The 26,936-nt window shown below is 41.5% G+C and overlaps 1 protein-coding gene across 1 annotated transcript in view; it reads left to right on the top strand.

Moving 5' to 3' along the window:
- The window catches only part of N (neurogenic locus Notch protein), a 247,721-nt gene that overhangs the window by 210,863 nt on the left and 9,922 nt on the right, over positions 1–26,936 (top strand). Inside the window, exon 7 of the mRNA XM_065218825.1 lies at positions 3,842–4,024. Within this exon, the coding sequence (XP_065074897.1) occupies positions 3,842–4,024 (183 nt within the window). The remainder of the gene's footprint in view (positions 1–3,841; positions 4,025–26,936) is intronic.

The following is a 26,936-nucleotide window of genomic DNA, read 5'->3' as shown; positions in this document are numbered from 1 at the left end:
TTCCGTTCAGTCCTTATGCTTGGCCTTTAAATGGCAGAACACCAAAAAGCAAAAAACAACTCAATAAACATAAATACTTTAGTGGAAATGGAATGGAAATGGGATGGAAATGGAAATGGAAATGGAAATGGAAATGGAATGGAAATGGAATGGAAATGGAATGGAAATGGAATGGAAATGGAATGGAAATGGAATGGAAATGGGATGGAAATGGAATGGAAATGGAATGGAAATGGAATGGAAATGGGAATGGAAATGGGAATGGAAATGGGAATGGAAATGGGAATGGAAATGGGAATGGAAATAGGAATGGAAATGGGAATGGAAATGGTGGAATGGAAATGATGGAATGGAAATGATGGAATGGAAATGATGGAATGGAAATGATGGAATGGAAATGATGGAATGGAAATGATGGAATGGAAATGATGGAATGGAAATGATGGAATGGAAATGATGGAATGGAAATGATGGAATGGAAATGATGGAATGGAAATGATGGAATGGAAATGATGGAATGGAAATGATGGAATGGAAATGATGGAATGGAAATGATGGAATGGAAATGATGGAATGGAAATGATGGAATGGAAATGATGGAATGGAAATGATGCAATGGAAATGATGCAATGGAAATGATGCAATGGAAATTATGGAATGGAAATGATGGAATGGAAATGATGAAATGGAAATGATGGAATGGAAATGAAAATTGAATGGAAATTGAATGGAAATGGAATGGAATGGAAATGGCATTAACATGGATCTTTGAGTGCTTCATCTTGAGAGATCTGCACACTTCAAACTTTTTTTTATTTATTATAGTCACTTTAACACTCTTGGGTTATTCGTGACTTGTCCGGGGGTGAGATTTGAACTCGTGACTTTGGCGTGAGAGGCATGGATGTTAACCACTACGCCGGGGTCGCCCCCTCCCCACACTTCAAAGTATTGTAAGTTACTATTCTCAAAATTTATCAACGACAATTTTCAAATTTTCCTTTTTTTAATGGTCTTCCCTGGATATCATTTAAGACCTTCTAAAATATTCTTACGAACCCACAGATAAATGAAACATGAACCTATGGGTCTTCTAATTTCGGGTCTCCCTTAAACTCGCTCACACCGTCACAATATTAATCCAAGATAATCTTCGAAACTCGTCTATCCTTCCACTAAAAGCCATCCAAGTCAAGTCCTCTTCTGTCCTAGAAATAGTCAATAAAATCTCTTTCCAAAAAGTAATTCCCGGCTTCTTCAAGCTTCTTACTGCATTTCGAGGTCATTTTAAAAGGCTGCTCAGGCCTTTTGTACTGACAAATCGACAAACTTTCTCTTAACTTTTAGCTGAGCCGTTCCTAAAAAAAATATTAGAAATAGTAAATGGCTATTCACCAGCACCGTACTCAGCAAGTCGCGAAGATGGCATTTCCAGCCAAAAATTCTTGAGAGCTGGAAAAATTGCTCAAATGTTCATTGAACATCTACAAATTTTCTCAACTTCTACGAAGTTACATCAGCTTCATTTAAGTTCCATGATTACTTTCTTCCAAGGTCTCTCAATTTGACCAAGACTCGGAATATCCATGATCTTCTCCGACCTTCAGGAAAAACCTTGAACCTTCTTCGAAGTTCTCTGAGCTTCTACAAATTTGGCTGAACTTTAATCAAAATTCAGCACTACTATGAAGTTTTACGAAGTTCCTCGAATTGCTAAGTAGTTGGCGTGATTTCCACAAAGTTATCAGAATTTCTATGAAGATTTGCTGCACATCTACAAAGTTCCTTGAATTTTTAAGAATATTGTTAACTTTCTGCGAAGTTCCCTGGAGTTGTACAAAGATTCATGAATTTCTACGGAATTTTCGGATCTATTTTAAGTTCATTAAACTTCAACGAATTGCCCTGAAGCTACATGAAAAACTCTTATTAAATTTCTTAAAATTAAACAAAGTTCCTTTAATTTAAACGGAGTGTCTTGCCTGAAGTTCCCAATTCTTCGATGTTTTTCCGATTTTTTTTTATAAATCTCGCTGGTTTTCTTCGAAATTCTCGGAAGTTCTACGAAGTTCCCCAGATTTATATTGAATTTCCTTAATTTCTACGATGTCCCCTGAACATCTAAAAGTCCCTGGAGTTTTAGAAAGTCTAATGGAAAAATTCCTGAAATTTCAAGGAGTTCTTCGAATTTCTACAAAATTTGCTAAATTTCTCTAAAGTTAGCTAATTTTCATCAACGTTTGAAGAAGATCTACTAAGTTCTCTGAACTTCTACAAAATTTGCTGAAATTTAACAACATTATCTGAAGTTCTATGAAGTTCACTGAGCTTCTACAAAGTTTTCTAAGCTTTTACAACGTTGGCAGAATTTATGTAAAATGTTCTGAACTTGTAAAAAGTTTTCAGAACTGTCAACTTATACACCACTGCACATTTACAGTTATGAATTGAGAGCTTTCAATGCCTGTACCATTTTTGCATTAGTATAATTGTGTGGCAAGTGCAATCATAACTCTACGTCCAGGGAAGTCGACACATTTTCCAACCCGGAAAATTCCTAGACCGAACCGGGATTCGAACCCAGCCACCTCCAGCATTATATTGCTTTGTAGCTGTGCCTTTACCGACTGAGCTAAGGGAGGGTTCACAACGTTCTCTTTACTTTTAAGGTATGCTCCGAATTTTTGCGACGTTCTCTGAAATCAAATGATGTTCTCTTAATTGTTACAAAGTGACCTTGACTTCTAAGAAGGTCCCTGAACTTCTGGAAAGACTCAGTTTTATAAATCTGAAATATTGAACACATTTCAAAAGTAGCATAGAAGCGAAGACAACAAATCAAGAAGACTGGCAACTTTGCCAGATTCTAAGCGACATATACAATGGCGCTGCGCTTGAGTTAAGGTGAAAGCAACGCATAGAAAAATGAGCAAATACTCAAACCCTTCATCTGAGGATATAATCTTTGCTATCAAATTCGTTCGAAGCATTTACCTTTGAGCGGCAGATGACGCGATTGTACCTGTCTCATATAGCGTTCGTATGAGAAAATGTAAGAGAGTTGATTTGTTGTCTTCGATGGAAGGCATATGAAGATATCTCGTTGAAATTTGGGTTGAATTACTCCCACTTCCAGTCATTGAAAATAGGTTTAAAAGTGAGCATTTGTTGCTTTAGGTTATTTTAAATTTTACGCTAAAGCTATAGGAAATGGTTTTTCAGCTACGAACAAATCAAAATACACTAGACGTTCGCTAACTGAAACATGTTTACTTTTCACTTAGCGTACGACATTCGCTATCTGAAATGCATTTCATGTGTCAAATCAGCTGTCAAGTTCGTTAAAAATGCATCAATGTACTGTTCATCCTCTTCATTTGGCTCATCTTGACATTTTGAAATGCACACAATTTGACAGATAAATGTCCTTTATCTGAAAATTGTTTCAGTTAGCGGTCTTTCAGTGAAAAGTCTTTCAGTCAGCGATCGTGTAGTGTACTGTTATTTAATTTGAGTCCGATGTTTTGGTCTTTCCTTAGAGACAGTTTACAGTTTTGTGAAATGGAATGTCGGAGGATGCAGATTTTCTCGAGACTGGAAAGCGATTTTTTTAATCGCTCATTAGTCAAGCAGCTCAATAGTCGTTGCTTCCCGGAGCCAAACGAATTGGAGTTTATGGTTTCCCTGAAAAAGGGTAATGCATCTAATCCTCACAACAATGCATACCTCAGGTAGCCTTCCGAAAATATCCTTAGTTATTCAAAAATCAATTCTACTACATAGTATTAGTGTCTTTCAGTAACAATTCTAGATTCTAACGTTTTCCCATCATCCGTTTCAGGTTCCCCGTGCGAGCACAACGGCATCTGCGTCAACACGCCCGGGTCCTTTGCCTGCAACTGTACCCAGGGCTTCACCGGTCCACGCTGCGAGACCAACGTCAACGAGTGCGAGTCCCATCCGTGCCAGAACGAGGGCAGCTGCCTCGACGATCCGGGAACTTTTCGCTGCGTTTGCATGCCAGGTAAGTGTCGTCGTGGCGCCTTTCTGTTCCGAGAGTACAAGTACTTGCTGTTTGTAGAGAAAGAGAAAAGGTCAAGCCGGTAAATCATTTGCTTATTGTTGTTGTTGTTGTTGTTGTTGTTGTTTAGGTTTTACGAGTCTTGGTTGCGCTTGTAATGCATTATGAGCGCGCGCTCGGAGAAAGGAGATGGATTAGCTTGCGAGCGATTTCTGCGCTCGTGGAGATAATCAAGTGCCCGATGATTTATTGGGAAGGTGATCGTAAAGTACCGAGCTTTAAACCACCTACCTCCCTCTCGCCTTTTTAAGATTCCCCAACCCATAATGGAAACGAGAAACCAAAATTCAATTTGGACCTCGGGCGCAGAGAAATGACCTCTCATCGAGCATAAGTGTGCGCCAACGACGAAACGGGCCAAGCCGCGCACGATCCATAAAAGTAGATGAACCACTTTCCACCTTTGAATAGCTGGCCATAAATGTGGAAAAGCGATTCCAAGCCCCCCCGATGATTCGATCCTATCCGATCCGATCCGTCTTCGTGGGCTCTCTTCTTGTGGACGACGTGTTCAGCATAATTAGTATTAATCAATTGAACATCATTGCAGCATGTCAACCGAATCGCGCACGTCGTCGTTCCCAGTGCTGCTGCTGCACTTCTTCGAAGTTCGCAGTTGCTATATACGAAAAGAAGAAGACGAGGAAAAAGAGCAACTGGTGAAGCGCATTCCGACGACGAATGCGACATCCCACAGATTGTTTGGATTTATTTATCTCCCTTGCCATTCCTTGTGGGTACTTGAAGTTCTACTGCGGCAGCAGCAGCAGCAGCCTTGGCTACCACAGTTTGATCGTCATCAAGTTCGTGGAGCATCCCCCGCACCGCCTCCCTCCGCCAACCTTCCAATCCAATCTCCGGAGAAAAGAAAAGAGGCACGATAACAAGCGGAGGATGAAACATAAATATTTCCACTTGATTTTCTTTCTAGATTATGTTTCTCTCTCTCTCGCTGGAACTGTTCGTAGGCAGGCTTAATACTACGAAGGAATAAGGCTCGCGTTTTTTTTTTTTTTTATTCTGTTCGTTCGTTGAGATCATTTAATGCCCGCTCCGGAACGCTCGCTGGCAAAGACAATGCGCGAGATAGAACTATATAAGAAATGTCTTAGTCAGCTTGGACTTACGACCCGGGAGTTTGTATGTGACCATAACTGCACACCGTTAGGTGGTTCTGTGTCGTCTGCTGGCCGATGTGCGATGTTGGAGAGTTGCTGCTGGTCCAACGACGTGATCCCTGTGATAATATGTGGGTTCATTATGAAATACATCATTTGCGCGACGACGTCGACGATGGGCACATAAATATAAGGGGGAAAGAGTACCTACCTACCTACTTAATACAGTGTACTTACAGCAACAGGTAGCGGAAAATTGTCGATGATGGAAGGTGCTTCTCACGGCCATGGCCACGGTCGGTTGGACGATGATGATGATGATGATGAGGACGACGCCGATGGAATTTCTGCTCTGTGCGACATACCGAGGTGTGGTGGACGGGATAGTTCTATGTGGGAAGAATGAAGAGAACGTCGGTGGTGGTCCGCTGCTGGTCTCCGGAAGAAGGAAGGTGGCAGGGATGTGTTGTCTACTGGTATTTGGAAGCTATTAACAGGGATGCCCGCAATCCGGAAGGCGTGCAGTAGCTCAGTCTCTTCAAAGGTCAGAGACGTCGGTTGCTCAGTTGTTTCAAAAGGCTAGGTCCAGGGGAACTTTAAGATTGGAATGTGGGTGTTGTGGACTGTCGAAATCAGAAGGATCTGGAGATGATTTTTCAAGGCTAGGGTCAACTGACTGCCAGTACTGATCAGTGGGGATTCTGGAGCAGATGTAAGTAATCTCACTGTTGAATGCAGCGAGAAAAGTCTTCGAAGACAGCTTTAGATTCTTCTTAGAAGCTTTCCTAATGAGTCGTTTTTTTTCTGTAAGGGTCTTCTAAGTATTGAGGTCTTTGAATTAGTTCTTTTGATGATCTACACTTGTCTTCGATCATATCTAAACTTACTCTGTTCCAGTAAAAAAAAATCTGCCTCAAATTGCGTTCCATTAATTTCCGGAAAATTACAGGAACTTTTAAGACGTTCTGAGAAGTTCAGGGAACTCCAGAAAAAAAGTACAGCGAAGGTCAAAGCTCTATAGATCGATTTTTAAAACTTCTTTGGAGTTTCATGAACTTTAGGAAACCCCGAGACATTCAGAGATCTTTCAAAAATTTCAGGAAAGTTTTGAGAACTGCAGAAAAGTTCAGAACTTTGGGGAAGTTTATAGATCCTTAAGGGTCAATCATTGCAGATCCTTGAATTTCAAGAAAATGTCGTGATCTATGTTAAGAGATCATCAAGACAGCATCTAGAAGATTTCCGGAACTTCACAAGAAGTCCAAGAATAATTCACATAAGTTCGAAGATCTTTAGGAAGAACTTCAGGGCAGGCTTAACTTCAGGAAAAATGTAGGAACTTTACAGATGTTCCATGAACACAGTCCAGAAAACACAAACGAAGTTACGAGTTCGATAAACGTTGGAAAGAATAGAAAATTTTGAAAACTTTTTGAATTTCATGGAAATTCCAAGAATTTATAGGATGTTCCAAAAACTTCAGGGCAGTTTCGTGATATTCAAGAACTTCCAGAACAACATAATAGTATAAAGATCGGTTATGGTAAGTTCCGATAGCTTTCAAAAGATTTTAGGAAACTTTCGAGAACTTCCATGAAGAACTATGAGCTTCAGGGCAGTCCCATTAATTACAAAAAAAAAATTCTGGAACTTAACTGAAGATCCCAAAACATTGAGTTTAAAGATCTTAAGGGAAGCTAAATACGTAACTTCTGGCAGTTTTGTGAACTCAGTGTAGGTCCATTATTAGGAAATTTGCGGGAAGTTTAGGTAATTTTGGAGTACTTTAGGGCAGTTCCATTAAATAAAAAAAAATTGCGGGAGGCTTCAGGAAGTTTTAAAAATTAGAGATAGTCTTGTGAACATCAGGGAAGTTTGGAAAACTTAAAAAATGTCTGAAACATCAAAGAAGTGCCGAGAAATTTAAGAAACTGTAGAAAATGTGGGAAGCTTAGAGATCTTACAATCTTAATTCATTAATTTTAGGAAAACGGTTCTAGGAATTTCAGTTATATCCAAAGAACTTTAAGAAAGTCAAGAAAACTTTTGACAATTCCAGAGAACATTATGAATATGGTTAGAAATTTATTCTCTTTATCTTCTTTTAGAAGTTCAGAGGTCTTCTTCTTCCTCGCATTTCAAGCTTATTGCGTATGGCATATTAGCTTATTGCGTGCTCTCAACTTAGTGTTCTAGATGCACTTCCACAGTTATTAATTGAGAGCTTTCGATGCCTGTACGATTTTTGCATTAGTATAATTGTGTGGCAAGTACAATCATAACTATATGCCCAGGGAAGTCGAGACATTTTCCAACCCGAAAAATTCCTAGACCGAACCGGGAATTGAACCCAGCCACCTCCAGCATGGTCTTGCTTTGTAGCTGCGCCTTCACCGACTGAGCTAAGGGAGGTCCAAGTTCAGAGGTCTATCGATGGTTGTTTTGAAATATTTAGGCAACTGGAATGTTTTTAATTTTATAGATTTTCAGGGAAGATTGAAGATTTTTAAGAAATTTCCATCCATGTCAGGGTAGTAACAAGAACTTTCGGACAATTATGGGAACTTCAAAGTAGCATCAGGGAAGATCATACGACTCATACAGGGCAGTTCATTTGACTTCAAGGAAATTGCAGGAACTTTGCAGAAGTTCGAAGGAACTGAGAGAATTTCCGGAACTGCAGCGAAGTTCTTTGATTTTCAGGGAAATCCACAGAACTTCAGTGAAGTTCAAAGAGCAGTTTCATTATTCACAGGAATCTCTTTTTCCTTCTTTAAGAAGTTCCAGGAATTTCAGGGAAGTCCAGAGGTCTACCGATTGTTGTTTTGAAATATTTAGGCAATTTTTTTTTTGGACTTTCTAGAGTTTTTCAGGGAAGTTTAAAGATTTTTAAGACAGTTCCATTCATGGCACATCGGTCCCTAAACATACCTTGGGATGTTTTCTGAACTTTCTTTCAGAATTTCATAGAATTTGGCTCCACGAGTTCCCAGAACATGCATTCAGTAGATAATAGGACATCCCTATAGCATATACACTACTTGCATATGGAAGATTCCAGGAGAAGCCTTCCGATGATTTCAGAACGTTCCACTGGAAGATCTCGGAACTTGATTTTGGAAGGCTTTGGAATATTGCATCTTATGTTCCTATAGATAATCTAAAGGTGTTTCTTGAGAAAATTCCGAAATTTACCATTGAGAGGTTCTAAAAAATACCTTCAAAAGTCCACAGAACTTGCCTGTGAAAACTCGATATTTTCCCATCGGAAGATTGCAGGGCATGCCTTTAGAAGAAGTTAAAATTTTCCTCCTAAAGATCCCGGAATTGGCTTCCAATATCTCAGAACGAGTCTCCTAAATGCCCTAAAACTTGATTTTTTAAAGATCCTAACTTTCCTTCAGGTATTTCTAAAACAAGCATCTGGACAGTCTGAAAATATGTCTAGAAGATTCTGCAATTTACCTTTGTAAACTCTTGCGAAATAACCAGCAAAGGTTCTCAGAAACCCCAAAACTTGCCTCGGGAAGATTAACAGTGGAACATCGCAGTAAACAGGACTTAGGAAAATCTTAACCCCTGCCTTCGGAAGACTCTGGATTTATTCTAAAACTTGATTTTTTTTTTGAAGATCCTAAAGTTTCCTTCAGGTGTTTCTGAAATAAGCATCTGAACAGTCTGAAAATATGTCTTTAAGAAGATTCTGCAATTTACCTTTGTAAACTCTTGCGAAATAACCAGCAAAGGTTCCCAAAAACCACAAAACTTGCCTCCGGAAGATTTACAGTGGAAGATCGCAGTAAACAGGACTTAGGAAAATCTTAACCCCTGTCTTCGGAAGACTTTGGAGTTATTCTAAAACTTTATTTTTGAAGATCCTAAACTTTCCTTCAGGTGTTTCTAAAACAAGCATCTGAACAGTCTGAAAATATGTATTTAAGAAGATTCTGCAATTTACCTTTGTAAACTCTTTCGAAATAACCACCAAAGGTTCTCAGAAGCCCCAAAACTTGCCTCCGGAAGATTCACAGAACTTGCTTCTGGAAGTGGAACATCGCAGTAAACAGGACTTAGGAAAATCTTAACCCCTGCCTTCGGAAGACTCTGGAGTTATTCTTTGGCGGATTGGAGCATACCTCCGGAAGTTCGCCAAACTTCGCCTTCAGAAAATCGCTTAGAACTTGCCTTTGGATAATCCTTAATATTGTCTTCATAAAATTCCGGAACTTACCTTCGGTAGTTCCCATAACTGTTTTCGGAAAGATTTCCGAACATGTCTGAGAAAGGTGCCCTGGAATTTTCCTTCGGCATTCGTTTGCATTTAGAAGTTCCCTTCACTGCCCTTCGGATGTTAACAACACTTGTTCTGATGAAGTCCAGGAATGTGCCACCGGAAGGAAGTTTCCAAAACCTGTCTTAGGAAAATGTCCGATCTAACCTCCTAAGTTCGAAGACCTTTCGTGTGGAAGATTCATACAAGGGCCTTCGGTAGTTAGACACGTGCATTCCTCTGAAAGCAAAAATCACGAATTTCAAATTCGTAGATCTCAGCCATGCAGCATCGTAATTTGATGCAATTTTTGTCAAGATTGCCAGGTTTTGATACTGATACTGGTTATTTCCCCTAGAGAAATCCGAATCCCGGAACATCACCTGAAGTTGTCAGTGTGGTCGAAAACCCTCAGACTGACCCTCGATGATCCTGTTTTGTCAGGTTTTCGTACTGATCTAAATCTGGCGACTTCCCCTGGAGGAACCCAGATCCCAGAACACACCCTGGAACAGCCAATGTGGCCGAAAATTCTCATAATTACGCCAGAAGATCTTGTTTTTCAAAATCATGAAGATTGATATGTCGAAAGCCAGGTTTTGGTACTGATATAAATCTGGTTATTTATCCTGGAGAAACCCGAATCCCGGAACACCACCTGGAACGGCCAATGCGGTCGAAAACCCGCAGAATGGTCCCCGATGATCTTGTTTTGCAAAATCATGAAGTTTGATATGTCGCAAGCCAGGTTTTGGCACTGATCTAAATCTGGCACCTTCCCCTAGAGGAACCCAGATCTCAGAACACAAGTTGTTCAAATCCGGCCGAAAATCCTCAGAATGATGCCAGAAGATCTTGTTTTTCAAAATCATGAAGATTGATATGTCGTTAGACAGGTTTCGGTACTGATCTAAATCTGTTTATTTATCCTGGAGAAACCCGAATCCCGGAACATCACCTGGAACATCACCTGGAGGTTGAAAACCCTCAGACTGACCCCCGATGATCTTGTTTTGCAAAATCATGAAGATTGATATGTAGAAAGCCAGGTTCTGGTACTGATCTAAATCTGGCGACTTCCCCTGGAGTAACCCAGATCCCAGAACACCACCTGGAACGGCCAATGCGGTCGAAAACCCTCATACTGACTCCCGATGATCTTGTTTTGCATAATCATGAAGTTTGATATGTCGCAAGCCTGGTTTTGGCACTGATCTAAATCTGGCACCTTCCCCTAGAGGAACCCAGATCCCAGAACACAAGGTGGAACGGCCAATCCGGCCGAAAATCCTCAGAATAATCACCGATGATCTTGCTTTGAAAAATCATAAAGTTTGATATGTCGCAAGCCAGATTTTGGAATTGATCAAAATCTGGTTATTTCTCCTGGAGAAACCCGAATCCCGGAAAATCACCTGGAACGGCCAATGCGGGCGAAAATCCTCAGAATGATGCCAGAAGATCTTGTTTTTCAAAATCATGAAACTTGATATGTCGCAAGCCAGGTTTTAGTACTGATATAAATCTGGTTATTTATCCTGGAGAAACCCGGATCCCGGAACATACCCTAGAGTTGCCAGTGTGGTTGAAAACACTCAGACTGACCCCCGATGATCTTGTTTTGCAAAATCATGAAGTTTGATATGTCGAAAGCCTAGTTTTGGTACTGAACTAAATCTGGCGACTTCCCCGGGAGGAACCCAGATCCCAGATCACAAGTAGGAACGGCCAATGCGGCCGAAATCCATCAGAATGATCCCCGATGATCTTGTTTTTCAAAATCATGAAGCTTGATATGTCGAAAGCCAGGTTTTGGTACTGATATAAATCTGGTTATTTATCCTGGAGAAACCCGAATCCCGGAACATCACTTGGAGTTGCCAGTGTGGTCGAAAACCCTCATACTGACCCCCGATGATCTTGTTTTGCAAAATCATTAAGTTTGATATGTCGCAAGCCTAGTTTTGGTACTGAACTAAATCTGGTTATTACCCCTGGAGAAACGCAGATCCCAGAACACAAGTTGAAACGGCCAATGCGGCCGAAAATCCTTAGAATGATGCCAGAAGACCTTGTTTTTCAAAATCATGAAGATTGATATGTCGCAAGCCAGGTTTTGGTACTGATCTAAATCTGGTTATTTCCCTTGGAGAAACCTGGATCTCAGAACACAATCTGGAATGACCAAAGTGGCCGAAAACCCTCAGAACGATCCCCAATGATCTTGTTTTGCAAAACCATGAAGTTTGATATGTCGCAAGTCAGGTTTTGGTACTGATCAAAATCTGGTTATTTATCCTGGAGAAACCCGAATCCCGGAACATCACCTGGAGTTGCCAGTGTGGTTGAAAACCCTCAGACTGACCCCCGATGATCTTGTTTTGCAAAATCATGAAGTTTGATATGTCGCAAGTCAGGTTTTGGTACTGATATAAATCTGACCACTTCCCATGGAAGGGGGTTGTAGAACAAAGGTCGAAGGACATACAGTTAAAGGAAAAAAAAAGGTCGAAAGGACTAAAAGGCGAAGCCACAAAAAGTCGAAGGAACTAAAGCATGGATGGATAAAAGGTCGAATTGAACTTAGAGGGGCAAATGTCTAATTGAACTTAAAGGGAGAAACAGTCGAATGGACAAAAGGTCGAATTGAACTTAGATGGACAAATGTTGAATGAACAAAAGGTCGAATGGACAAAAGATAGAAATGGACAAAAGGTCGAATGGTCGAAATGGATAAACTGGTCAAATTGTTCGAGGATAAAAAGGGTGGCTACCTCTAAAATATTTTACCTTCTTTAAATCATGAGCAGTTCTTTGCAAAATCATGAAAACAAATAGTCACTGTGCATGTCACGGCAATTTAAGATACAAATAACTGCCTTACTCTATAATATATTCTTTCTTTAATCATGTGTAGTTGTTTGGGAGTATTCTTTAAATTTATTTTAAACTTTGAGCGAAAAATTTCTTTGTCAATTCAAAATTTTTTGAACTTTTGTCGACTTCGACTTTTTTACAATTTCGATCTTTTGTTCATTCAAACTCTTGTCCATTTGAACTTTTGTCCATTCGACCCTTTCTTCATTCGTCCATTTTCAGTGTTCAGTCGGCTGTCGACAGAAGCAGGTCGCCCTCGATGTGTGTCACGCGTTCGTCTGTTTACTGTTCTTCATCAGCAGTTCCTTCAGTCGATGCGTCGTCGACTTTGGAAAGCAACCGTTTCGTAATGAGTGTGGAAGCACTCTGCCCCCCGTTGGCGATACTACCATACAATGCAACCACTGGAAGCGGCTCCCGTTCTGGTGGAGGAGGCTTATTGGATAGCGGAAGATAAAGTGTCTGTTGTGTGACCCTTTTTCCGATCCTTTCAATTCGACCTTTTGTACATTCGAACTTTTTTCATTCTAAGTTCAATTCGATCTTTTGTCCATTCGACCGTACATTCGAGCTAATGTCTTTTGACCTACTGTCATATTTTTTTTTTTTGATTTCGATTATCGACTTTTAGTCAATATTAATTGTTTTTATGGTAAAGTTAGAAGGTACTGAGAGGTAAACACATATCATCGGAAAGCTTAAAATTGTATCAAATTTCGATGCAGCATAAATTTGAAATTCCATGATTTTAAGATCCTGTCCATTGTCTTCAATAGTTGTCGGAACGTTCAATATGTCCCTTCGGAATTTCCCAAAACTTAGCTTTGTAAGCATATCAAAACAAAACTTGCCATCAGAACGAGCTTCAGAAGTTGCTGTAACTTGCCTCAGCATTTGTTTTCAACTTACTGTTGGAAGATCAAAAAGAAATGCCTTCGGATGGTCTCAGCGCTTATCTTCTGAAATTTTCAGAAATGGCCTTCGGAAATTCCCAGAACATCCGGATCATCCCGGATCCTGAAAATATGGCGAATTAAGAACTCTGTAAAAATCTTAACAAATCATGGAAAGTCTGGATGACAAGAGATCGGCTGGATGTCTGGATGGTGAATAAAAACCTGGAAGATTCCGAAACAATCTGTTGAAAGATTCAAAATTTTCCTTCGGTAGTTCCTGCTATATGCCTCCGGATGTACACGAATCTTACCTGTTGAAAGGTTCCAAAACTTGCTTTGGAAAGATCCCAAATATTGCCTTCGTAAATCCGTAGATCTTACGTTCTGACAATTCCGGTATAGACCTCCTGTCTTCGTCTTTCCATGCCACAGATCATGCTTTCTGCCAAAAAACTGCCCCCTCAATTTGTATGCACCGCTTCGTACATTTTCCCCGCAAACTCCCGCCTCCCCCGAATCGTGCCCTCGCGATGACACCGATACACAACGATTTACACTCTTAATCGATAATCCTTGTTCTTGATATCGTTTTCGGTCCTTCCGCGTCCACACCTTCGCCTCGAGTCGCTATCTCCGTCCGAGCAGCACCGACGACGGACACTGATGATGCCATTATTTAATTAATTATCGATTCACAACAACCCACGGGTCCAACGCCGCCTCCGGCCGTCCCGCTATGAAAACGAGACCGGCACACACCTCGCTCGCTCGCGCCGTTCTTTGTCGTGTCTAATTCGGATTAAGCCCCTCCCTAACAGACAACAGAGACCTGTCAGCATTCCTTATATTCTGATTTTTGACTGCCACGGGGAAATAAACAAACATCATCAAGGGGAAAAAAAGAGCTCCATCATTGAGGAATCTATAACCACATCGTCCATCAACCTCTCGTCTCGAGCAGCGCAGTTCTAGATCTTCAACCACGAGATAGCCCACCACCAGCTCTTCCTCTGACTCATAAAATTATTTAATTACGTTTTATTGATCATTTACATTTTTTCTCTCCCGGGTGTAGAACCTCCAATAATATCGACGAAATCCTATACTTCGCTAGGAAGAAGGAGCCGGCCGTGGGCAAGAGAGTTGAAGCTTTTAAGCAATCCCAAAGTAAGCGGCGCGCGCTCGCTCGGCTCCACAGGCCACACCGCCACCGCCGTCTTTGGCTTGCCTACTCTGTAATTATTCTCTCCTATTTTTATTGCTTTTTAAATACACGATCGAGTGCGCTAGCAGCGGACGCACGATCGGCTTCTACTGGAGACCAGATCCAAGTTGGCTGTAGCAGGGCCAGGGCTAGGTGGCAATTGCAGCATTTCTATGTATGTGGCGTTGGTTGCTTATAGCGAATTCGTTTATTATTCAGTTCCAACCTGGATCGGGTATCAAGATTGGGTCTGCTTGTTTTCTGACAAACGTCAGTTTGATCGTTTGTTTTTAAAACCCAGCTCAGGTTGAGGTTCGCACTGACAAAAAGTTCGGTTTCGCACTGGGTTGGAACTGGTTCCAACCCCGATAATAAACGAATTCGCTATTAGAAAAGCCCTGCCTGACCAGACCAGGCCTGCTGCGATCTAAGCGCACTCGCTCAAGCATACCCGAGTCCGAGACGGCTAATACATAGGTGTAACAGTCGGAAGAAGTGTTAGTTTGTTTACTTAAATGAACCATGCCCATTTTGTTATGGCATGTTTGCTATACGAAATGCGCCTCGTGTTTATTAGCGAATTTCACATCAAAGATTGATTAATTGAGTAGGAAATCAGTTTGGCACGGCATTTGTGACCAGCATACACCTTCCGGTAGTATGAAACAGGTCAAAAACTGTTCAAATCCGCAGATAAAATTTTTGTTTTGAATTTCTGTATAGCAAAATAGTGAACTTTTCGTGAACATTAACGGCAAAGAACTCACCAACACTGGGAGACTGTGAGTTCCTGCCCACCTGTTCATTTTCCATCGTGACCCGAGTCAGGGCAACTAGCAAGCCAGCTAAGCAGTGCAAAGGAATGGGTGATAAATATTCCTATAAATAATTTCCCAAAAACCGGTTTGCAACAAACGGCTCGGTGTGTTCAACAGCAACGCGGCTCACGATGGAAAATGAACAGGTGGGCAGGAACTCACAGTCTCCCAGTGTTGGTGAGTTCTTTGCCGTTAATGTTCACGAAAAGTTCACTATTTTGCTATACAGAAATTCAAAACAAAAATTTTATCTGCGGATTTGAACAGTTTTTGACCTGTTTCATACTACCGGAAGGTGTATGCTGGTCACAAATGCCGTGCCAAACTGATTTCCTACTCAATTAATCAATCTTTGATGTGAAATTCGCTAATAAACACGAGGCGCATTTCGTATAGCAAACATGCCATAACAAAATGGGCATGGTTCATTTAAGTAAACAAACTAACACTTCTTCCGACTGTTACACCTATGTATTAGCCGTCTCGGACTCGGGCTATAGGCACGATGGAAAATGAACAGGTGGGCAGGAACTCACAGTCTCCCAGTGTTGGTGAGTTCTTTGCCGTTAATGTTCACGAAAAGTTCACTATTTTGCTATACAGAAATTCAAAACAAAAATTTTATCTGCGGATTTGAACAGTTTTTGACCTGTTTCATACTACCGGAAGGTGTATGCTGGTCACAAATGCCGTGCCAAACTGATTTCCTACTCAATTAATCAATCTTTGATGTGAAATTCGCTAATAAACACGAGGCGCATTTCGTATAGCAAACATGCCATAACAAAATGGGCATGGTTCATTTAAGTAAACAAACTAACACTTCTTCCGACTGTTACACCTATGTATTAGCCGTCTCGGGCTATAGGAACCTTCACGGAGATTTTGTAATCTCCCTTGTTGTGTACATGATGCGAAAACGATGGACGAGGGCGAGGCGAGGCTCTCGCGGTCGGGTTGATCTATGAATATGGATTGAAGATTTGTTTTTCGAACTAAATTGATCATGACATCTATTTGTCAAATTTTTTTTTGTTTAAGCGATGCGGGCGTCGCCCCTTCTCTTTTCGGTGGATCTACGAGCTATGACAGATGGAGTGGACGATGGCTAGTTTAGGCTACCTGTTTTCTAGGCGAACGAGTTTTGAGTCATGGTGCGGAAACAGAAGTAGGGCGATCTTAGTTTTTATTGGGTCCAAATGCGCACATTAAGATGAACCGATTATGAATTCAAATCTCTCTATTAGGAATGTTCTCGAAACTAAGAAGCTATGACGTCTACCGGACCAACGGTAAACACCTCCGTGTGCTCCCAGCGGGTTCAGTTCAACACACTCTCTAGCGTGCCCTGGTGAAGAGCCAGAAGCACTTGACATCGATTTATCTCAATCCTGCTTCCGACGACCGACGAGGAGGAGGCCACCGCTAAGCAGTCAGTAGGAGTAGTGGGAAGAACTCTTGAGCCCACACTCTGCTCGAACTAATGCAGCACTGCTCACTAGTAAGTAGGCTTGGGAGTAACCTCTACGAACACCACCGACAGAGGCTGAAGGTGGGCTCTCGAGATGCCCGTGTCGAGGTTTATTAAAATTTTATGTGCTTATTTATTTAACACCATTTCGCTTCGCTTTTGCTCTTTTCTCTCGCTCTGCAATGCTCCCCCTTGCACCGAGATCGAGAAGAGAAAGGTGATAAAATGTATAAGCAGGCATTTTGCCTGATCGTTGAAAGGGATCGGTCGAAGCAAGCCTTGTTGCTGCATTGCCAGGGAGCCCTCCCGCTTCCATGTAAACAAGGTTCCGATTAATTGCTTTGAACTTTTGATTCCGTGTTTGCCCAGGCACCCAGGATCTCGTGCCGAAACCCACCAGATTCTCGCTCAAATCAATTGATTAGTACACGAAAATCTACTACATCGAGGGGACCGGATTGGCTTGCCACGCGAAGGTTGATGTCCGTGCTTAATCTTAGCCCGATGGTGAACCGCCTCTTCGTTCATCGCTCGCTCGCGATCCCGATCAGCCCCGATCAAGCGAAGAAGCGAGAGCCGTGCAATTAAAATGGCAAAAGGTCGCCGCGTCGGCCGGATCGATATGGTTGCTGGGAGCGAGCCACAGCGAGTGAGCGGGAGATCGTTTCGTTGTCGTCGTCGTCGTCGTCAGCTCAAGTGGGCAAGGAACGAATGGATGACAGGCAGTCCGAAAACGCTTGTGCTCTCAGCAATAACAATAATGTAGATTTGGTGTTGGACGGTTTTTGCGCTCTCTGTAACGGTACAGTGGTGGGCAGAAGGTTTGCAATTGTTGGTTGTTTTAGCCTTACTTTAACTCTTAATTTTAACATTGTTTTTGAGTCTCCGTTATGGCTCGTTAGTATCGTTGAAATATTCCATGAATACTTCTCAAAACTTGTTCAGGAAATCTTCTGGGCAAGGGTAATTTGCAAAGTAACAATGGAAGTTTTGTAGTGGTTTTAAAACATTCTACAAGTCTGAATTATGGTCTACAGAACCTTCATAAATCCCAAAATGTTACTTCAGACTACCGAGTAACAATTTCGGTTTTTTTCATAGTCATAGTGACTATGATTTAAACTTGATGAATGCATTAAAACTTTGATAAAGCTTGCAATGTTACTTGAGACAGACATTTTCAACCAAAATCATTTCGTTCCTCCTGAAACCTGTACCTAGGGATGCCAAGTGTTTTTAGAAAATATCTGCCAATGTCCTCACTTCTACTTTTCAAATTAACGTCCCGGAGGGTACTCAGATTTATAAAATAGAGTCTTTAGAGCAGTTCAGGAAAATCATCGAAACATCATTTGATTTCAGGAAACTTCTTAGCAGATTGGGAAACTTCGTAAAAGTTCTGGGAACTTCTTTGAACTTCAAGCAATTTCGTAGAAGTTAAGGATACTGCGCTGAACTGGGTTCAGGAAACTCTCTAAAAGTGCAGCAAGTTAAGTATAAGTTCAGCAAACTTTGAAGCACTTCAGTGAACTTCATATGAATGCGGGGAATATTTTAGATGTTCAGAGAAATTTGTAGAAGTTTAGTGATGTTTAATGGGCTTTAAATAGTTCTTGCAATCCAAACATGTTCAGGATACTTCGTGGAACTTCGCGGATAGCAACGAGAAACATAAAAATGCAGCTTCCGATGTTTCGCGACGCGTTTTTAACGAAATCATGATCAGTGTACAACCATAGAGGTAACTCTAAGACAAGTAGCTCCCGAAGAAACGTGCTCAACTTTTTGGCTCACCTCTGGTACTATCTTCGGTCCCAAGCTTGTCGAATCACCCCTCGAAACATAGGTAAAACCAATAACCCCTCATTTTATCTGTCAAACTTTCATAGCGAATCAAAACAAACATTGCGTAGTACTAGAATTTCGACTAGAATAGGGTACGTTAATCATTTGCTTGGGACCAATAGGCTACTAAAGTGGTGAGCCAATTTAAAATCGTTAGTTTCGTATTGATTGTTGGTACAACTTCGTTACACATCATGATCAGCCAGGAAAACGGTAATCCACTGATATCAAAATATACACTGTGTAATACAGCTCGCAATCTGTCCTTATTTAATGTTGCTGTCTTTGGCAAAGTTATTCGGATAGCTAAAACCTTTCGAATGGTAGCCAAATTAGTTCAGAATTCTGCCATCATGCGGCGCTCGTGGACATGTAAACTTCCAGTATATGTTATATTTTGAGATCCTAACCAGCTGAGTAGTTGCTGTTTTCGAAAACGTTGCTCAGATAGCTAAAACCTTTCAATTGATGAGTAGATTAGTTCAGAATTGTAGTGAACTTGTGAGCTTTATCTTGTGATAATGATTATCTGGGAAATTATTCTTTCGAATGGTGGTAGAATTCTGAACTGATTTGTTCACCATTCAAAAGGCTCTGGTTGCTTGAACAAGTTTTTCGATGACTGAAACTTCCCAAGTGGTCAGAATGTCAAAATATCGCACATTTTGGAAGTGTATATGCACACTAGCGCCACGTAATGAGTACGCTAGTGTGCATATACACTTCCAACCATGTAGAAGTCCACCATGTAGAAGTCCTTGGTTAGCTGATCGACTTTGCCTTGACAATTGTATGTTCCCAGATATAAAAGATCTCGAGATATAGCATATATTGAAATTTAATATGCACACTAGAGAATAGGTAACCTTCATTCCCTGGTAGAAGTAAAGCAAATTACGTAGCAATTCAAGGAACTACGTAAAATTTAAACATTCAAACTTCTAAGAACATCGGAAATCTTCGTTTCAGGTTAAAACAATTTGTAGCAGTTTGCCAAAGATCTTACTTCAAAAAAGCTCAATGAACTTCGTTTGATATCTAGGGATATTTCCCAGATGATCAGGCATATTCGAAGAACATTTAAGAGTTTTTGTGGAAGTTCGATTAAGAGTTCGTAGATGTTCTGAAATCTTGGTAGAATTAAGAGATCTTGAAACAATTTAAACTCGGAGGAAGTTCGGTTATAGGATAATCCCTCAGATGTTCTCGCTAAACGGCAGGTTGTTAAAATTTGACAGTACTATCGGTGCAGTTGAAAACCGGAAAACTCACTAGCGTTTGGAAGAAGTGCGCTGTAGTCGCACAATGATGCGCTGTACAGCGCACTATTTACGACATGTATAACGTATAGAACGAGAGTAAAATCGATTTACGTTTGGGGGTGGGGTGGGGTTTTTCGGTTCCCAACTGTACCGAAAATACCTAAATCCGTTCAACCTAAAGTCCTCTAAGTAAAAGTATGGAGGTTTGTCCAAAGTTGATTCAATCTAACCTTCAAAATGCATTGCTTTGCTCGATTGGAACAGTTTTGTGGTGACGGTCGTCCATACTTTTACTAGAGTGCTTTAGCTCAACCTCTAGCGCTCAACCGATCGCTCAACTATAGCGGATGACCAACTCTAAGACCAGGGGATCCCGAAAAACCGTTCTCAATCTTTTGGTTTAGGAAGTACCAGACCTTCGGTCCCAAGCTGATTGAAGCACCCCTTGAAGTATAGGAAAAAAAAATTGTTTACGCTAACATGGAAAATCCGGAGCTGTACGAGGGGGACGACTCTATGTACGATTCAGGAAAGATTGGCTAGTTGCGCGCACGCTGATTATAAAAAAAGATATTGATTGATGACAATTCTGAAGATTTCCTGCAGATGCGAGAAATGAAAGACAAATTTTCGAAGATTGATTCGCTAGTGTGAGATTTTTCGAGGATCTAGAATTGAGGTTTAGATGAGTCGTCCCCCTTGGAGCGGTCTCAGCGTGCTTTGGGAAAAATGCTGCAAATCTGTAATTCAACCGTCTCAAGAGTACTACTGTTGGATACCCTAGTGACCCGAGGTAGACAACCTTTCCGTGAAGTAAGAGATGTATTGGGAACCCGTGATCTTCCCTACATGCAGGCGATCTACGATTGTCTGATGTTAGAGTTTGATGTGACCATCCCCTCCATGACTGATTTTTGGCTCCGCAAAGCGTCACCCACAACTGAGCCTAGTAAATAAACGAACTAGTTAAAAAAAAGTTCTAAAAAGGTTCAAGGAACGGTTGACATTGGATCCAAGCGCGGAGCAGGGCAATTTCTCGCGTAACATTTGAAAAGGGCCTATGTCCAAAATGTAAAAAACCAGAAAATGAATTGTAAATCCGCCACTATTTAATTAATATATAAGGAAATTGAAGTATTTTAGGCAATTATATTGTTACCATAACAATAGTAACAACATACAAATTATGCGATTTTTTTTAAATACTTGTAAATCGATAACAATTCAATTTTATAAATTAACAAGCCTTTTTGAGAATCTTTCAATGGTGAGGCCCTTTTTGTTAAGCCGTTTTGCTTGGCATCAGAAAATGGTAGGCCCTTTACTAAGCCTTTTACGCAAAACAAATCATCGGCCCTGCCTCAAGCAGTAGGACCTACACGGAATTTACTCATTAGCTATGAGTTCCTGCAGGTTTTCCCAAATATGAGTAAATTTCGTATGGAATGAAAATGCTCTGAGTCAACTGAATTCAGTCGCTGAGTCGTGTTCTAATTAGGATAGGACTACGTGGTCTTATATAATAAATCTTATTTGTTAACTGCAGCAGGAGCTTGCGTTTTGTGTAGGAATAGGAATTTCTTCGGGGTTCTCTCTGTTTATACTCTTTAGTATGACGTGCTTGACATGGATGGCCCAGAGCTCATCTTTGAATTCTGTGTTTCAACTCAACTTCAACTTTGAAATCTGTATTAGGGAAGTCGTTTTTCGCAGGCAATCGGTGATTTAATTATCATAGTAACAGTTGCACATTCGTGCAATTTTCAAAAGTGATGTTTCGAAAAATGATAAAGTGTTAGATTTAACAGATGCGTAGAAATATTTCTCATCGATTGGTGATAAAATTATTGAAATTGGTCCAGAGGCAGCTGAGTTGTTACCGTTCAAAATCTTTCATAATTTTGTTACATGTTCCATTTTCGGTTTTCACAAAGTGTACCCCCATATAGAAATCACAGACGTAGTCCTACGTCAAAAACGATTTGTTTACATTTTGGTCATAGGCTCTTATCAAATGTTACGCGAGATTTCATCAGAACACATTCACAACATTTCAACACGTCATGTTGCCAAAAAGGTCGGCGTTTTGCAAAGTTACGTCCAGAAGGTCAAGGTTCAAAATTTTCCGAAACAGCGATGAACGCCAATGCAGATGCTGTGTGAACGATGATACAGTTGCTGTGAGATGGATGATAAAACAAATGTAAGTCAAAGCTAACTTCCAACTAATACCAGGACATAAGTTTTACACCAGAAAAGATAAGTTCAAAATGGATGATAGTTTCAGAATGAAGAAAAAATGTCGAAATTCGCATCAAAATACCTGCAACTGTGGAAAGCAAAGTGAAATTTTCTTCACACAGGCACCATCGATGGTGAAATTTACAAGACTGAATGCATCCAAAAACGTCTTTTGCCATTTTTGGAGCCGGACAATGACAAACCACTATCTGGACTTGCTGCTTTCCGGTCTATAACTTTCACCAACTGTATCGGAAAAGTGTTCGAACGTATCGTGAACCGCAGATTGACGACTGAGTTGGAAGCGTCGATACATACTTGACGGAGTTGGATAGGTCATTGCCAAATCAGAACGAACACTGATTGATCTGTCCAAAGCGTACGATACCTCCTAGCGCTACGGTATCTTGTGCACTATGCGGAAGTTGCAGATCGGTGGGCGCATGTTCAACGCGCTGAACAGCTTCCTCGCCGAGAGGTCTTTCCGGGTGCCATTGGAGAATGGAGTCCTCCAAGGGTCAGTGTTGTCCGTTCTGAGTGGTGCCGCATACTGTCACCGTGCTTCTCTATGCGGATGATATTTTGCTGATGGTACGGAGGAATGAGGAGCGTCCTCTGTATCGAGAAGCTGTCGACAAGTGAGCGAAAAGCGTCGGCTTCAGAATTGCCGCGACAAAATCAAGCATTTTCTACGGCAGTCCCAACGCCCGTCGAGAACCCAGCAACGATATCTTCATCGATCGCGCAGTTGTACCGAAGACGAATCAACTGAAAGTTGTTGGCGTCAACCTTGACCGGTCGCTGTTCGGTCAAACACCATTGCAAGATAGTCAAAACCACGTGCGACTCTAGGCTACGGGTCTTGAAGATAACCGGGGCTAAACTTAAGCGAGGGCAACGTGATTCTCTGTTGTTTATCGGATCGGCAATCGTCCCGTCGGGACTTATCTACGGTATCGGGCTCCTCAGTAGAGCGAAGGTGGTTGCTCCCATGTACAACCGGATGGTCCGGTTCGCCTCAGGGGCGTACTTCAACAGTTCGATTCCAGTGATCATGGCTTAAACAGGCACATTGCCGTTCGATCTAATGGTTCTGCAAGCTATAATTCGTGTTGCAATTCGCTTGATGGAAAAGGATTCCAGGAATATCAATCTTCCAGTCCGAGTCTCGCCCACCGAGAATGGTATGAACCAAAGCCGCATATTGTTTGGGATGTGAAACGGCAGGTGAAAGCTAGGGATCCCCCGAATACAGTGCGTCCCATCGTGCAGGAGTTGCTGGCAAACCGGTTTGAGCCGTGCTTTGGCCATTTATACGAAGTGCGGGAACAGGTGTATTTAGCAGCAGCATTCAGCAAGCAATAGGTCTACCGTCAACGTGTAGCATGTTTTCGGCGGAGGCCTTTGTAATCAAGTCGGCCGTCATCGCAGTGAGAGCATCAAACGAACGTGTTATCATTCTGTCTAATTCGGCTAGCTGTCTTTCGACGGTAGCGAGTGGAAGATCGCTGCATCCGTGGATCCAGATAATCGAGCGCTCATTACTTGGACGGCTGATCCACCTTTGTTGGATCCCTGGTCATGCCGGAATCCGCGGTAACGAAGAAGCAAACCGACTGGCCAGTGAAGCGCGAAACAGTCCATCAATCAACGTCGCCGTACCCAGGAATGATGCCATCAAGAACGTGAACCAAGTATTTCGTCAATTGACAGATGTCAAGCTGAAGGAGGTCAAAAGGGAAACGAAGAAGTGGATCGATCCGTACACGGCGAATGAGAACGACCCAAATTTGAGTTTAGTTCACTCATAATCGGCAAAAGTGCAGGAACTCAGCGATGAGCAAAATTTGTCGCATGTTTTCCCAGGTTTTTCCAGGATTTTCCAGGGAAAAATTCCCGAATTTGAGAAAAGTAAAGATTGGATTCACTCAGTCTATTGGTGCTACTCCGAGACTGAATAAAATTTTCGTCAATTTCCTCATTTTGCGGCAGATTTTTTAGGTTTGAAACATTTTAGGAAACCATGAGACAAATTTACTCAACGCTGAGTTCCTGCACTTTTGGCGATTATGAGTGAACAAAACTCAAATTTGGGTCGTTCTCATTCGCCGTGTACAGAGTAAGACTCCGCCAGCATTTGAATGCTGTGGGACCGTTGTTGACGTTCGCCACATTATTCTGCACTGTAGGGAATTTGAAGTGGCCAGGACGAAATACGAAATCGATTCCACAAGCCTTTATCGGCGTTGCGCAACGACCAGGATACTGAAAAGCGGTTGCAAAAGCTCCTGCATGAAACCAACGTTCATCGAAAACTTTGAAGGGCAATGGTGGAAAGGAAAGGAAAGTGCAGGATGTAGGAAGAAAACGGAGCGGAGGAAAGATGCTTAAATAATTGATGAAGACAATGAAGTCCCGGATGCAGATAAAGAAAAAGCAAGCGATGCAGAAGAAGAAACGAAGTCTGTAATGAATGGAAAAAAGATGCAGACATAATACACTATGTTTGTTTTGATTCGCCATGAAAGTTTGACAGATAAAATGAGGGGTTCGTGGATTTTCCTATGTTTCGAGGGGTGCATCGATTAGCTTGGGACCGAAGAGAGTACCAGAGCTGAGCCAAAAAGTTGAGCACTTTTCTTCGGGACCTTCTGGTCTTAGAGTTACCTCTATGGAAAAACCATGGAGGAAGCAAAGGATGCAAATGACATGCTTAGGAAGTGGATACAAAATTTAAAAAAAGTCCGATTACGACTGTACCAACAATCAATACGAAACTAATGATTTTAAATTGGCTCACTACTTGACTAGCCTATTGGTCCCAAGCAAATCTATTAGCGTACCCCATTCTAGTCAAAATTCCAGTACTACATAATGTTTGTTTTGATTCGCTATGAAAGTTTGACAGAAACAATGAGGGGTTAGTGGCTGTACTTATGGACGGCTTGAAGTGAAAGTGTCGAGGATTTTACCAAACAACCTCCAATAACTGATCCAATATAATGTAAACTGACCAATGTGTAGTGTATGTTTTAAAGTGCTCTACAAATTTTGTTTTTATCCGATAAATACAGGAGATTTGATAGTAAATTTACTGTGTTGCGATAATTTCCTGTTCGCCCCCAGTGAATCAAAACAAACACACACTTTGACAGATTCTAGTACAAGAATGGGATACGCTAGTACGTCAAGTAATAGGCCTTTTAATGCACCACCAACGCAGAGGGCACCACGCGAGTTCGAGAGGAAACGTCAACCAAACCGTTTGTTTACGTCAGAAGAAGGATTTTTCACAGCTCAAATTAAAGCATTTTTCATTGAACATCTTGCCAGTTTCCATCGGTAGTTGTCTTATTTTACGATTTTCCACACATCTGAACTGATTTGCACCTAAACTATTCACACACAAGAATTCCGGAAGATCATAACCACTAAGGCACTATTGGAATTTTGCATTTTTCTCAACAAAAATATTCCTGAACACTAGCAGAATCCTTGCAAAAATGATACAAAATTAAATTCTTCAACTATAGATCAAGTTTTCGAGCATCTCAGATGAATCAATGTATCAGAAAAAATGAAAAAGTGTTCCGCTTCCAATGTCTCACGGCAAAAATGTCTGCTCACAACACTCTTTTTGACGTTCTTATATTGACTCAACCCCCAACTGTGAACACAACACGCTAAACGTAACCTACCCAGATTCTGCTCAAATTCCATCCTTCGCTACGGCTATTTAACGACAGTGCAATCATTTTGCCCGACACTGTACCGGCTATGTACCACTGGAGCCAACACGGTCGCCGTGACCACAACCGAATAATGTTGTGTGAACGATTAGAGGTGGACCGCCGTTCATAGCCGAATGGCCCCGAGGCCCACAATAATAAAGCATAAAATATGTACTTAGGCGAAGGATAAATAAACATAAAATGTAATGCTCTTCGTGTGTCAATAATACGGAATTATAGAAAGAGTGCCGTCCGATTGGCTGGGATTGGTCGTTTGCTGCTGCAACGTGAATTGTGCAATTTTCGTTTCAGCTGGCGCAGTATATCTAGACGAAAAATTGGCATGAGAATGGCGTTGAACCCCAATAATCTTCTCGGAATATGCCAAACAATACTGGTGGGAGGCGCGTATCCCGCAGGGATCTTCGTCGAATTTTCTTAAAATATTCAATTTTTACGACCACGACCACCAGAAGAGTCCCATGTCGATATGAATCCCCCTAGGACATAGGGCTGTTATGCGAATAGCGGCAGCATACGACGATTGAGAAAAATTGCAAACCCCGCAGAATGCGCGACACGCCTACGCAGTTTTTTAATTTTCTCGATCCTTAATCTCGCAGCAGCAGCAGCAGCAGCAGCAACAAACAACAACAACAGTGAAGATAAACGATTACACAGCGACGACAACGACGGGACGGGACCGTACGGTACCCTTTTCGCACTGTGCACGGTTCCCTGGGGTCATAAAGCAGAGGAAACAAAAAAACACGAATCTTAAATTAAATTAATAAGCAATATTCGGGTCGTTTTTGGAGCTCATTTTTCACCGTTACCGACTGTGTTGGCGACAACGTCGACGACGGTTCAAAAAAGACAACCCGCGCGCTGTCAACCAAAATTGCGGACAACCTCCACTTCATGGAGGTGACCTCCTGTCACCGTGAATCTGCACGAGATGGCGTAATCCCAAAATAACACCGATTGCAATAAGTGTGTATTGCTTGCTTTGTTTTGGGCTGTCATGTTGTCTGCGAATTCCATAAGTAGGCTAATTGATTGAAAGCTTGAAAGCAAGGGCGTGACTGTGGCAACTTCAGCGCGGGGCGAACTGAAATCCAA

The sequence above is a fragment of the Ochlerotatus camptorhynchus genome, unplaced genomic scaffold, assembly GCF_037179485.1.
Source record: "Ochlerotatus camptorhynchus isolate MF236.1 unplaced genomic scaffold, CSIRO-AGI_Acam_v1.1 ptg000094l, whole genome shotgun sequence".
Taxonomy (NCBI): domain Eukaryota; kingdom Metazoa; phylum Arthropoda; class Insecta; order Diptera; family Culicidae; genus Ochlerotatus; species Ochlerotatus camptorhynchus.
Note: the sequence above shows the minus strand (reverse complement) of the source record. Positions and strands in the feature narration are given on the sequence as shown.